Consider the following 13,701-nt stretch of genomic DNA (forward strand, 5'->3'; position numbering starts at 1 on the left):
GACAATGTAAAGAAATACATTTTTTAAGCTTTTATCTTCTTTCAAATGCCAATGCTGCGGCACGGTAGTTGCCTGGTTCGTATGCCTGCCTCATTAAGTAAAAGTTTAAGTCTAGCTACCGGTCTCTCTGTGTGGAGTTTGCATGTTCTCCCTTTGCCCAGGCACTCTGGTTTCCTCCCATGTACCAAAAATGTTATGGAGGGTTAGTTGGCAAGTCAAAATTGTCACCAAGAATACGCTTGTGAGTGAATGGTTGTCTGTCTCTGTATGTATGCCTTGATGTTGCCTGGCAACCAGTCCAGCTCAATACTCAAAGTCAGCTGGTATGAGCACCAGCCCCCTCCGCAACCCTAGCGAGGAAAAGTCGCTAGGAAAGTAATAAATTGTCAGGGAAGACCAGAACAGAGCAGGAGACCCCAGAGCGTTCGTACAATTCTTTATTTGGGGAAGAGTAAGGGTTAGCGGGAGACGTGATGACCGTCGAACGTCAGCAGCAGCAACGACGTGAAGACAACTTCGGAAGACGTAACCAATCGTAGCGTGGGACGGAGGCAGGTCGAGTTTACCAGGACTGGAGAGAAGATCGTAGCGTGGGACGGAAGCAGGTCGAGTTTACCGGGACTGAAGAGAAGATCGTAGCGTGGGACGGAAGCAGGTCGGATCGGAGGCAGGTCGGATCGAAGGCAGGCAGGCAGAATCAGGTAAACAAGAAGGCACATGTAATCGGGAGAGTCTTACGGGGTACAGAAGTAATCCTCAGACAAACAGGTCTCGGCGTAGCGAGCTTAAAAAGGGAACATAAACCAATCACGGAGCGCATTCCCGCGCGTCAGATGATTACCCCAGGTGGCTCCACTTGGGTAATCATGACAGAACCCCCCCCTCAAGGGACGGCTCCAGAAGTCCCCCAGGAAAAAAAAAAATTAATCCAAGACACGTCACAGGGAAACACAAGTAATCGGGGAACTATGTAACAGCACAGTACCTCTCAGAATCTCTCCGAATGGAGGGAAGCCCCCTCATCAGCATCCGAAGGGGCGGCAGATGGTGGGTCCGGAGGGCAAACAGGAAGAATCAGGACCGGTGATTCAGACAGGACAGGCAGAATCAGATCAGGCAAGACAGGGCCGGAGACAGGAGAGTCGACTCAGAACCGGTAAACAGGACAGGCAGAATCAGGAGAGTCGGAATCAGGACTGGCCGGAGAGTCGAAGTCGATCTGGGAGGCAGGGGAGTCGGTCTGGCAGGCAGGGGAGTCGAACAGGCAGGCCGGGGAGTCGAACAGGAAGGCCGGGGAGTCGAACAGGAAGGCCGGGGAGTCGAACAGGCAGGCCGGGGAGTCGAACAGGCAGGCCGGGGAGTCGAACAGGCAGGCCGGGGAGTCGAACAGGCAGGCCGGGGAGTCGAACAGGCAGGCCGGGGAGTCGAACAGGCAGGCCGGGGAGTCGGACTGGCAGGCGTCAAATCCTCCCAGGACCGCATTCGAGGCACAGCATATCCTGCGCTGAATGAATTAGCCAATTTCGCCACGTCGGAAATGACCTGCCAAACTGCACATTCTAAAGGGGGAATGCGCTGCTGGTTCTGGCTTTCATAGTCGTCAGGGGGCAGATGTACGAACGCGGGGTCCATTCTGGTCTGAGGATTCTGTCAGGGAAGACCAGAACAGAGCAGGAGACCCCAGAGCGTTCGTACAATTCTTTATTTGGGGAAGAGTAAGGGTTAGCGGGAGACGTGATGACCGTCGAACGTCAGCAGCAGCAACGACGTGAAGACAACTTCGGAAGACGTAACCAATCGTAGCGTGGGACTGAGGCAGGTCGAGTTTACCAGGACTGGAGAGAAGATCGTAGCGTGGGACGGAAGCAGGTTGAGTTTACCGGGACTGAAAAGAAGATCGTAGCGTGGGACGGAAGCAGGTCGGATCGGAGGCAGGTCGGATCGGAGGCAGGCAGGCAGAATCACGTAAACAAGAAGGCACATGTAATCGGGAGAGTCTTACGGGGTACAGAAGTAATCCTCAGACAAACAGGTCTCGGCGTAGCGAGCTTAAAAAGGGAACATAAACCAATCAGGGAGCGCATTCCCGCGCGTCAGATGATTACCCCAGGTGGCTCCACTTGGGTAATCATGACATAAATGAATGGATGGATGGATGGATGGATGATTGATGAATGAATGGATGAATATTTGAATGAATGAATTCATGAATGAAAGAATGAAAATGCAGATTCCTCACAAACACAGTCAAGCATCTGACACTTGACTTGAAAAAAACACATTCAGATGCCGAAGCTTTACTTTGAATATTCAAAAATTTTCACTGTGTGACTGGTCTTTGAACTCACCAGGAATTCAACACAAAACTTGACTGACTGCTGTTCCTGGTTATCGTCGGTCAAGATTTTTACTTACAGTAAGAATTACTTCCACTAAAATTAGGTGTTTTATAAAGGACATAGTGTATTATTCAGCACCTTCTAGTGGTTGAAAAAAACTTCATTCACAAAAATACAATATTGATTTGAATAATGAGCAAAAATACACAAACTATCCTAAAAAACGCGCATTTTTTTTATACTCGTAGGTTGAACATTTCTAATCATTTTACCTAAGATGAGCCTCATCCAAAAAGATTTAACATCATAGTCCACCATCTTGCTGCCCCAAAACAAAAAAAATAATAATGAAAGACTGGGCAAAAAATGAGGGAAAAATGGTGCGGTTTGGTCACTTCGAGTCTCTGTAGATTGTATTTTTCCCTGTGTGTTGTAGCATTCATTTTCAGTTGCACTACACAGAAGTCAGATTAAACAGGTAAGCGCACAATACATTCATAAGCACTTTTTTTCAGTAACGAAGTAGCTGTTTTTATTGAGTGATTTCTTACTTATGTCAGTATATATGATATACGAAAGTTGGGTATATTATTTATGTTTTGTCTTGTTTGTTTTGTTGATAATATTTATGTTTTGATATAAAAAGAAAAAAACTGCTGTGTTTTATCCATTCACTGACATGTTGGACGTTTGCACAGAAATCAAACCTAAACTGCATTGATGTAATTTTATTTACTCAACCTTAACAAAAGGCTGCTGTTTTATTTTTAGAAAGGCACGTTCCATTTTTTTTTTCTAATCCTCAAAATGAAAATTACATTGAAAATTGTTTTTCTATATTGCATTTCTTTATTGTACACAGGAAAAGAAGCATTCTGTAAATCATTAATATTGCAATTACATTAAACTTGAAGAGGTATCTACAATAGTCTAGTGGTGCATCATTGTCCACAGGATGTGCAGCATTACACTTTATCATTTTAAACAAATTTTTGTCGAATTTGTCTTGTTTTGTCTGGGGTAATATGGTTCTTTCAACATTTTGGTTCGCAGAACCCTGTTTTAGTAATTGACTTAACTTCTATTTACAGACTGGTTATAACATATTAACTAAATAGTGACAACATGAATTGGTAATTTCAAAATGTATACCGAAATGGTAGTCTCTTGTGTCAATCTGTAACCATAAGTAGCTCGCAAATTAAAAAAAGGTTGGTGACCTCTGTTATAAATGAATACACACCCTTACAACATATGAGAACAAACCTCGTGTTTTTCTTCTGCGGCGACCCTATTCCAGTATGACCTGGGGGACTTGCATATCGAGTTGTGACACTGAAGAAGATAAAACAACAACATGAAGCGTGTTAACCGTCTTGACAGAGGAATGCCCAACATTTTTATGCAATAATATGACATTGTGGCAGCTTCAGGCAAAACAGATAACAAGGATGAGGAATAGGAAGTGCATCATGTAGCACATATGTGATCGACCTGATCCAAAAAACATGTTCATTGACCACACTCATTTCAGGAATGTTAACAATCAATTTTGCGGCTTTGGATACAAAAATAAAAATAAAACAAACTGGAGGCGGCGGAAGCACCCGTGAAGCAAGTTTACGACCATGTTGAGTAATTGACTCAGATGGGAAGGCCGCCATTCACGTTTGACAGGCAACACTAAAGTATACGGAAATGCAGCTTTAATCTTCCTACGTACAATGTGACAGCCAGGTGGTGAGTCTCTTGTTTACTCCAGTCAGTAAATGCAACGTGCTTAATACACTGTTTACGAAATGACTCACAAAGATCTTTTGTGCTTTTTTTTAATTCCTCCGGAGACAGTTTGGGGTGATTTAGTGCTCTCTTAGATATTTAAAATTTCTCAAAAATGCAGATTTTAACAAGTAACAGGTAATAAAACTTCCATTGTAAGCAATCTTTTCACCCAAAGATAGAGTTGAAATCCATCCCACCAAGTGACAAAATTTGATGATCACGCCCCACTTCTAGTTTTTCATTGTGACTGTGTGGTTAGATCAGTGTTTCCCAACCTGTTTGGAGCTAGCCACATTTCATTTAATTAAAAAATCCCTAGGCAAACGACCGTCTAAAATGTTTAAAAATTTAATTATCAACACCAGTTTCATGTTTTTAGTCCTAAACTTGAATCAGCAGTCTCATTCATTGTGGCCGCTGGCACTTGGAATGACCCCTGAGGACAGCTGAGTAGCTCGCGGACCAGTTCTGAATATAGCTCACCAGTGTTGGGTCATTTCGTTTTTCTAGTAAGATGATTTTTCTAGTGGTTGACTGATTGAATTTAACCCTACTTCCAATAATTAACCAAGTTATAACATACTTTTCAGTTACAATAAACAGGATAACTTTTTTTTGTAAATGTGTATCAAACTGGTAGCCCTTTTCGCCAATTTGTAACAAAAAGTGATAAAGTAGTTCTCTGCTTAAAAAAATAGTCCGCTGTCTGTAATCATGGTGTTACCTAAATCTTTTTTTTCTTCTACAAAAACATTAAAAAAAAACTCAAATTTAGGAAACATCTGCCAGTGGAGCAAAAATGTTTTTTTATGTCCTAACACTTTCAGTTTTCTATAAAATAATTATTAAACATTCTAGATCTTTACTTCGTTTATGCTTCGATTTTTTTTGACACTTCAATCCTTAATAGCTTAATTAAACAAAATGCGTTAGTAATTATATTCACCTTTACTAACTTTTAAGCTGATAAATAGTTAATAAAAATCTGGCAATCTGCTGCCACCTGCTGAGATGGATGAATATTAAAGTGACTCATCTGATCATTGGAAGAAAAGAAAGATAATGAACGCTGGAATGCTTTTTTTGGTAAATATAACATTGGGCAATGTCATTAGAACACTAACACGGTCTCACGGCACCCTTATTAGCTCCAGCACTCTGTCAAAAAAACACAATTAATTAAAGGTGCTTATTTGAAATATTTTTCTTATCATTAACATTTAAAGGGACGGTGTGTATTATTTAGCACCGCCAACGGGTGAAAAATGTAATCATTAAAATAAAATAAATTGATTTGAAAAAATAGCAAAACCACATGAACTAACATATATAGGTGCATTTTTTTCAGGTCAAGAAATCTGCATTTATTTGACATGACATGAGCATCACATGTACACTTAGAGGGCGCTGAAATAACTGTCTGCAATATTGCTTCTACTCAAGTAAAGTCACATTTATTTCTTTAGCCCTTAACCATAAAATACTTCAAAGAACTGCACAGGTTACAATTACACCATCCCCTGATCTGAAAAAAAAAAATGCGAGCAAGGAAAAAGTCAAAAACACTTACATGAGGAAAATAAGAAGCCCTACAAGTGGTAATCCCCCTTCTGGGGTATTTAATAAATCCCAAAAGCCGCGAAAGGCGCATAAAAAAGTATAAGAAGAATGGTGCAGTTTGGGGCACTTTGATTCTCTGTAATTTGTATTCTTCCTTGTGCTTTTAAGCACTAAATTTCAGTTGCACTACAGGATGATACAGGGACGTATTGTCAAGAGCTCTGTCTCTACCGGTCCGGCACCAATCACCTCCCTGCTCTGTCACTGCACCTTGATCTGTTCCACCTGTCTGTTCTCGTTTAAGGCCCGGTCACACAGCCTTTCACGGGCGTATCGAGGCTGAATCACGGCCAGAAATTTCTGCCCGTGAAGCAGACGCTGTTGGACGCTTTGAGATCGCGATACAGACGCGATACAGCAGTGCTTTACACGCGGCAAGAAATTCACACGCGGTTGGCCGCGCGAAAAAGTTTTGCGCTGCTCAAAACTTTAGACCACAGGTAACCGCGGGCGGCACACGTGGTACACACAAGGTAATGACGCGGTACAGACGCGGAACGACGTGCTACGGCCGCGGCCAGGGCGTGGTTACACACGGGTAGGACGCGAAATTTTAGCGGGTAATCGCGGGTGGAGCACGGTCATAGCACGTTTGTTCTGCGCCTGTATCGCGGTGTTATCACGTGAATTAGCATGTGTAACGCGTGTGACGGTCAAACGCCTTTCTCCGCGTATATACAGCGCGATTTGCTGAGCACACGTCAGTTGTGCTCGAGATGTCAAGGGGTGAACATGGATCCCCGTCACCGTAGTGACCTCGTCTTAATCCATTTTTATTTCTTGACATTTCTTTTCATTTCATAACAAGATAATAAAATAAAAATGAAAAACTATTACAATAATAACATATTGGCTTCTTCTTCGGTGCCATAGCTTGAAATCTTGATCTTCACGGGACTGTGTCTTGAGCGGTTATGATTTCTACAGCCCGGCTCGGCAGCTTTTATACCCATGGTCCACACGCGGAAATGACGTGGAACTGACGCGATGAGGAAGCGGAACAGTCGCCGGCGTCTGTTTTGCGGGCATACCACGGATAAACAGCGGGTTAGCCAATTTTGCGGATTTTCTACCGCGGAAAACCACGGGCAAAAAAAAATTGCAAAATTTTACTCGCGATACAGACGCAAAAGGCTGTGTGACCGGGCCTTTACCACCAGCTGTTCTGAATTCCCTGCCTTAGAGCCTACCTTTGTCAGATCGTCTGCAAAGCCTACACCTGGAACCTGGTTGATTACGCTTCTGACTAAAAATTTGGACCTGTTCGACCCTTCTGCCTTCTCTTCTGCCTCGGTCTTCCAGACTTGTGTTTTACCTTCTTCAAGACCTGCCACACCAACCTTGTTTCTAGGTTTCCCCTTCGTTCCATCTTTCAAGCCATCTTCCTTAAAAGTAGTCCCAAATCTCCACTTTTAGATTTCTCTTCACTACAAGACCCTCTCTCCCGTTTCCCCCATCCCTAAATAAACCTTCTTAACATGACGCACTTGTGGTCCATGTCTGATCCGTGACACATATAGTGGTCAAATAACGCACACAGCCATCAACCATATTGAATAATCTGCTCATTCTAAATACATTTTTAATTTCATGAAAGTATTGTGTCTCTGACTCGAAGTACTACAGCATGGCTCTAAGTCAGGGGTCGGGAACCTTTTTGACTCAAAGAACTATAAAAGCAAAAAATATTAATTTGATTTTGGGAAAGAGCCACACCATATATTATGAGACAAATTTACTAAATTGCTAAACCCGCGCCCCAGACAAAAGCTTAGTCTTCAGCACATTTATTTTTGATGATTTGATAAAAATTATGAAAAGAGAATAATGCCAGAGCCCCTGTCCCAAAATCAACAAACATACCACTTTAAACTTGTCTCTTTCTTGTAATTACTCAAGATCGGTTAAACTCCTTTTGACCCTTTTTTTCATACATATTGGTTTCAAAACCAGATGCAAGCAGTTATTGTGTAAAAACGTCACAACATTCTGCAAATAGGGAGCCTGATGAGCTCACTTTTGGCGCAGACGGCGTAGGGCGAGAGATGGGAGGGAGTGCTTGCACTTTTTGCATAGCACTACCCATCCTTCCCACTCACCCAATCAAATGACTAAGTTCTCTTCCGGTGTTTTGGCGTATTTACAGTTCTGTGGATTCATCATAAGGTATCTGAACACTGAACACAGATTATATAGTGAACTTTTGTATAAAGGATTCTTTAGCGTTGTACAGCCAAAACGAGTTTTTTTCCCCCCTTTTTTTGTGTGACACCTTGACTGTAAATTGTAGTGAAAAACGTGCCCTATATATACTGCGAAGTAATGCCAACATATTTAATATTGGTTTGGCTTTGCGTGTACCTGAAATTCATCTCAAGTTTTGAACAGGATGGAGAATTTTTGCATGCAATCAAATTTGTCTCTGAGCCACAGATACTCATAGAAAGAGCCATATATGGCTCGCGAGCCACAGGTTCCCGACCCCTGCTCTAAGTGATCACATTTTTTTTGTTATCGGATCAATAATATTAGCTAAAACTAGCTGATATCTGTCTCATGAAAAAACTGTCAGAATTTTTCCGTGCATGCCTAATATAAACCCATCCAAAGTGTAATTTATACAAGCCAGATTGTATGACAAAGAGATTAAAATCAAAACAGGCAATACCCCAGAGTCAATTGATTAAATCCTGATATCGCCATCGGAGAAAGCATTTACTGTAGTACCGAGGAGAAGCGTCAGGCTTGGGCTGCTTTCCGGCTTTCCTAAAGGGCGATTGGATTTTCCTGTCCGGGCAAACAGCTGTGGGTAGGCGAGATGATCGCGAGAAAAGAGCATCGACTCGTCCGTCCCAGGACATTTTCAATTATTTCCTAGCGCAGAAAACCTAGTGTTTCTCCAGACTGCCTTGTCTAGTCTGAATGGGGTAAGCCCACAATTCCCATCTCTTGCCCTAGAGACACCAGAACAGACCAGCAGGTGCTGTCTATAGAAAGCAGCACCACCACCCAATCGGAGATGTGCGGCATACCATAAGTGTATGTGTGTGTCTGTGTCACAAGAAAATGTGTGACACAATTTTAAAGATCAAAAATCGCTTCAAATCTCATATGATATATTTAGCACGTGCTAAATAGTGGCGGCTGACTGACGCTCTCAGGGATTCATCCCCATTCAAGAAAATTAATTAGAGGGATATTCAGTGATTAAACATAATTACATTTCATAGTTTGAAATTGGATGCGAAAAAAAGAGCCTCTGGCGGTCATACTTAAATAAAAAAGATGGCTTTAATGTTCTTATATTAGACTACAACGTAGAACTCAGCTGGTCTGACTTGAGGATCCACCATTTCACCCTAACGAGAAGCTGCGCCCCAAAACAAGAAAAGTTTCTTCCTTTTCTCAAATGTATCCAATGAAAGGATTGTACCGTTTTAAAGGAGGGGTCTCAAACTCAATTGAGTTTAGGGCCGGTGAAGCTCGTATCCGGGTAGGATTGGGCTTTCCACAAAAACAGCGCTAAAAAAAACCTTCTGCTGTTCTTAAAAGGACAGTGTTTTATATTCGTCCATTAGATGTCACTGTAATGTGTAGTGCAACCAAAAATGAGTCCAGGGAAGACTACAAACTATGAAGACGGAAAGTGAGCAAAAAGATTACCCAGCCTTTCTCTTTTAAAGGAATAAAAATAGGAAACATAAGAATAAAAAAGAGGAAAAAACGGGAGTAAAAAGGAAAAGTGGGGGAAAAGAAAGCAAAAAAGAAGACTGTATAAAAATAATGGAAAAAGGAAAGAAAAAAGAATAGGAATTAAAGAGAAAAAGGCTAAAAATGCCAATTTCTTTCTTTTTTCTTCTGATTTTTTGATTTTTCCTCTTTTTTGTTTTGTATTTCCTTTTTTTACTTTCTGTTTTATTTCTTTTTCCCATTTTTCTCCTCCTTTTTTCTTTTTTTCTTTTTTTCTTTTTATCTTTTTTATTTTCTTTTTCAAGTTGTGTTTTTCTTTCCTTTTTCTTTTCTTATTTAAGGTGCGTTTTGGTTACTTTGAGTCTCCGTATTTTGTATTCTTCCGTTGTGCTTTCGGTGGCACGGCAGAATATAGCAACATCTAGTGGGAATGTATTACACATTTAACTTTCATATTAAGGCGGGAGCCTCAAACTATTATCCTTGGGGCCGCAATCGGCCACTATCATACTGGGGACCACAGTTGGTCCCCGGGCTGCGAGTTTGAGACTGATTTAAAGTAAAGAGCAAAATGATCAGCAAAATCAAAACGACTTAAAGTACTGTGTATACTTGCATATAAGCCTGCATCGCACATAAGAAACCACCTGAAACGGCTTTAAAATAGCCAACTACTCAAGGAAATTTAAAATATAGCTGTATTTTCCGGACTATGAGTCACAATTTTTTTCATAGTTTAACTGGGGGTGTGACGCATACTCCCGTAGGACTTACATGTATAATTATTAACACATTATCATATAATTGAGTTTTAAATTTGTATTACCAGTACCGTACCGTACCTCACTTCACATTTTATTTTCACACTAAACCGCAAAATGGCACTCTAGGCCTGTGTTGATAATTTCAAACTTGCATGCTGTTGTGGACATTTTTTGTAGCGGAAAGAGGAAGCAAAGCGGCTTATCATCTTGGAGTTGTTTACCGGTGAAAGTGACACAGAGAATGAATATGTCATTGGATTTAATGATTAGAAGTAAAGCTGATAGTGTGGTAAGCATGCTCTTTATAATTTATTCATAATATCTATTATCTTAATCACTCTTAATGTGTTACGTTGTTACTGACATGCGTGTCTAAGATACAGTGCATCCGGAAAGTATTCACAGCGCTTCACTTTTTCCACATTTTGTTATGTTACAGCCTCATTCCAAATTGTATTAATTTAATCTCGTATCTCAAAATTCTACAGAAAATACTCAATTATGACAATGTGAAAAAGTTTTTTTTTTACTTTTTTTGAATTTATTAAAAATAGAAAACTAAGAAATCACATTTACATAAGTATTCACAGCTTTTGCTTAATACTTTGTTGATCCACCTTTGGCAGCAAATACAGCCTCAAGTCTTTTTGAATATGATCCCTCAAGTTTAGCACACCTATCTTTAGGCAGTTTTGCCCATTCTTCTTTGCAATAAATCTCAAGCTCAATCAGGTTGGATGGGAGACGTTTGTGCACAGCCATTTTCAGATCTCTCCAGAGATGTTCGATCGGATTCAAGTCTGGACTCTGGCTGGGCCACTCCAGAATATTCACGGAGTGGTTCTGAAGCCAATCTTTTGAGATCTTGGCTGTGTGCTTTGGGTCGTTGTCCTGCTGAAAAATGAACCTTCGCCCCAGCCTGAGGTCAAGAGCGCTCTGGAGCAGGTTTTCATCCAGGCTATCTCTATATATTGCTGCATTCAGTTTTCCTTCTATCCTGACTAGTCTGCCAGTTCCTGCTGCTGAAAAACATCCCCACAGCATGATGCTGCCACCACCATGCTTCACTGTAGGGATGGTATTGGCCTGGTGATGAGCGGTGCCTGGTTTCCTCCAAACATGGTGCCTGGCATTCAGACCAAAGAGTTCAATCTTTGTCTCATCAGACCAGAAAATTTTGTTTGTCATGGTCTGAGAGTCATTCAGGTGCTTTTTGGCAAATTCCAGACGGGCTTCCATGTTCCTTTTACTAAGAAGTGGCTTTCGTCTGGCCACTCTACCATACAGGCCTGATTGGTGGATTGCTGCAGAGATCGTTGTCCTTCTGGAAGGCTCTCCTCTCTTCACAGAGGAACGCTGGAGCTCTGACAGAGTGACCATCGGGTTCTTGGTCACCTCCCTGACTAAGGCCCTTCTTCCCCGAAAAGGAAAAAGGCCGGCCAGCTCTAGGAAGAGTCCTGGTGGTTCCAAATGTCTTCCATTTACGAATAATGGAGGCCACTGTGCTCATTGGGACCTTCAAAGCAGCAGAATTTTTTCTGTATCCTTCCCCAGATTTGTGCCTCAAGACAATCCTGTCTCGCTGGTCTACGGACAGTTCTTTTGACTTCATGCTTGATCTTTGTGCTCTGACATGCACACTCAACTGTGGGACCTTATATAGACAGGTGTGTGCCTTTCCAAATCATGTCCAGTCAACTGAATTTACTGCAGGTGGACTCCAATTAAGCTGTAGAAAGATCTCAAGGATGATCAGTGGAAAAAAGATGCACCTGAGCTCAATTTTGAGCTTCATGGCAAAGGCTGTGAATACTTATGTAAATGTGATTTCTTAGTTTTCTATTTTTAATAAATTCCAAAAAAGTTTAAAAAAAAACTTTTTCACATTGTCATAATGGAGTATTTTGTGTAGAATTTTGAGATAAGAGATTAAATTAATACAATTTGGAATGAAGCTGTAACATAACAAAATGTGGAAAAAGTGAAGCGCTGTGAATTCTTTCCGGATGCACTGTATGCACGTACGTGTAACGTTAGTTTACTGTGTTCTCCATTTTTTTTTCATTTTAAATTGACTTTCAAGATGACACGTATTATTGGTGTTGGATTTTGTTTTAAATAAGTCAAGTTATTTCTATAATGAATACAGTTTTTCGTACCACTAGGGTGCGATAAAATACTTACTGTCCATTTAAATGGATATTGTTGCTTTTTTTTGTAGTGAGTGAAGTTATTTCAATATACATTTTTTATGTTTCTTTGTCTTATTTTGCGTAAGGCATTTTAGAAAACAATATTAGAGAACAGTGGAATGTTTTAATCAGAACTTTTTTGTGGAGAACCAAATTTGGCCAGACATCTGGCAGCTCTTTTTGATGGGCTGATTATTTAGGCTCGGATACAACCGACTCTCTCCTTCCCTCTACCTCCCTTCTCTCCCCCAGTCTCGGACGTTACCCGCCAGCTCCTAATGATTGGATAAGTGACTTGGGGCGGAGCATTGAAGCATGAAGAATAACGTTGGAGCGGTGTAGACAACGACAGCTCTGCTAACTCTTGATTCCGACGTTTTAAATATTGAGACTTTGGAGTATATTTTGTAGCAGGAAAGTGTGTGTGTGTGGGTGTGGGTGTGTGATTAAGATATATCGTAAAAAGTTTAGTTAACTTGTTTTAGGGAAGCACGTTTAGGTAAAGACTGGTATATTAGCTCCTATCATAACATTCGTTTTTCAATCAAGCATGTGTGTTTGTGATTGAGAGAAGGCAAAAGCACGCTAACTTACAAGGCTGAGTGATAAACATTATTTCGACAATCTGGCTGTAAAACAGGATTGCCCACACTTTTCAATTTGCCAGCTCTGTTGAAATTTTGATGCGTTTTTTCTTTTAAGTTAATTTAAGTCATGTTGGTTGTATTTAAATTTTTATTTATCTATTATAAAAAAATGAAAAAGCCATTTAGGTTTGTATGTACCTTTATACGAGTTGCTGCTTAGCCTTAATTTATTTCCTGCAATGTTAGTTTTTGGTTTAAAGTGAAAAGTCATGTTAGTTGTGTTGAAATTCTTATTCATTTACCATAAACAGGTTTTGGAGAGCTATTCAAGTTTTATTCGAATTTATAAAAACATTTTCTTTATTTCTTTTTGCATTGTTAAAAAAATTCCAACACCAATTTTTAAGTCTTAAAGGCAAATTAATGCATCCATCCATCCAACCATTATTTGCACCGTTACTCCTTAGTGGGGCCGCGGGGGTTCTGGAGCCCATCTCAGCTGTCTTCAGGCAATGGTCAGGGGATACCCTGAACTAGTTGCCAGCCAGTTGCAGGGAACACAGAGACAGACAACTCACTCACTATACACACCTAGGGACAATTTGAACCGGCCAATTAATGCATGTTTTTTGGAATGTGGGAGGAAACCGGAGTGCCTGGAAGAAACCCACACAAGCACGGGGAGAACATGCAAACTCCACACAGGAAGGTTTGATCCTATGACCTC

The 13,701-nt window shown here is 41.0% G+C and overlaps 1 protein-coding gene across 6 annotated transcripts in view; it reads right to left on the reverse strand.

The window, feature by feature from the left end:
- nav3 (neuron navigator 3) overlaps positions 1 to 13,701 on the reverse strand; it is a 208,860-nt gene that overhangs the window by 128,318 nt on the left and 66,841 nt on the right. For all 6 annotated transcript variants that reach the window (XM_088348491.1, XM_088348490.1, XM_088348493.1 and 3 more), the window contains exon 6: positions 3,606 to 3,674. In XM_088348491.1, coding sequence (XP_088204617.1) covers positions 3,606 to 3,674 — 69 coding nt within the window. The remainder of the gene's footprint in view (positions 1 to 3,605; positions 3,675 to 13,701) is intronic.

The sequence above is a fragment of the Urocampus carinirostris genome, chromosome 11 (genome assembly GCF_059441175.1).
Source record: "Urocampus carinirostris isolate Australia breed hairy pipefish chromosome 11, RoL_Ucar_1.0, whole genome shotgun sequence".
Taxonomy (NCBI): domain Eukaryota; kingdom Metazoa; phylum Chordata; class Actinopteri; order Syngnathiformes; family Syngnathidae; genus Urocampus; species Urocampus carinirostris.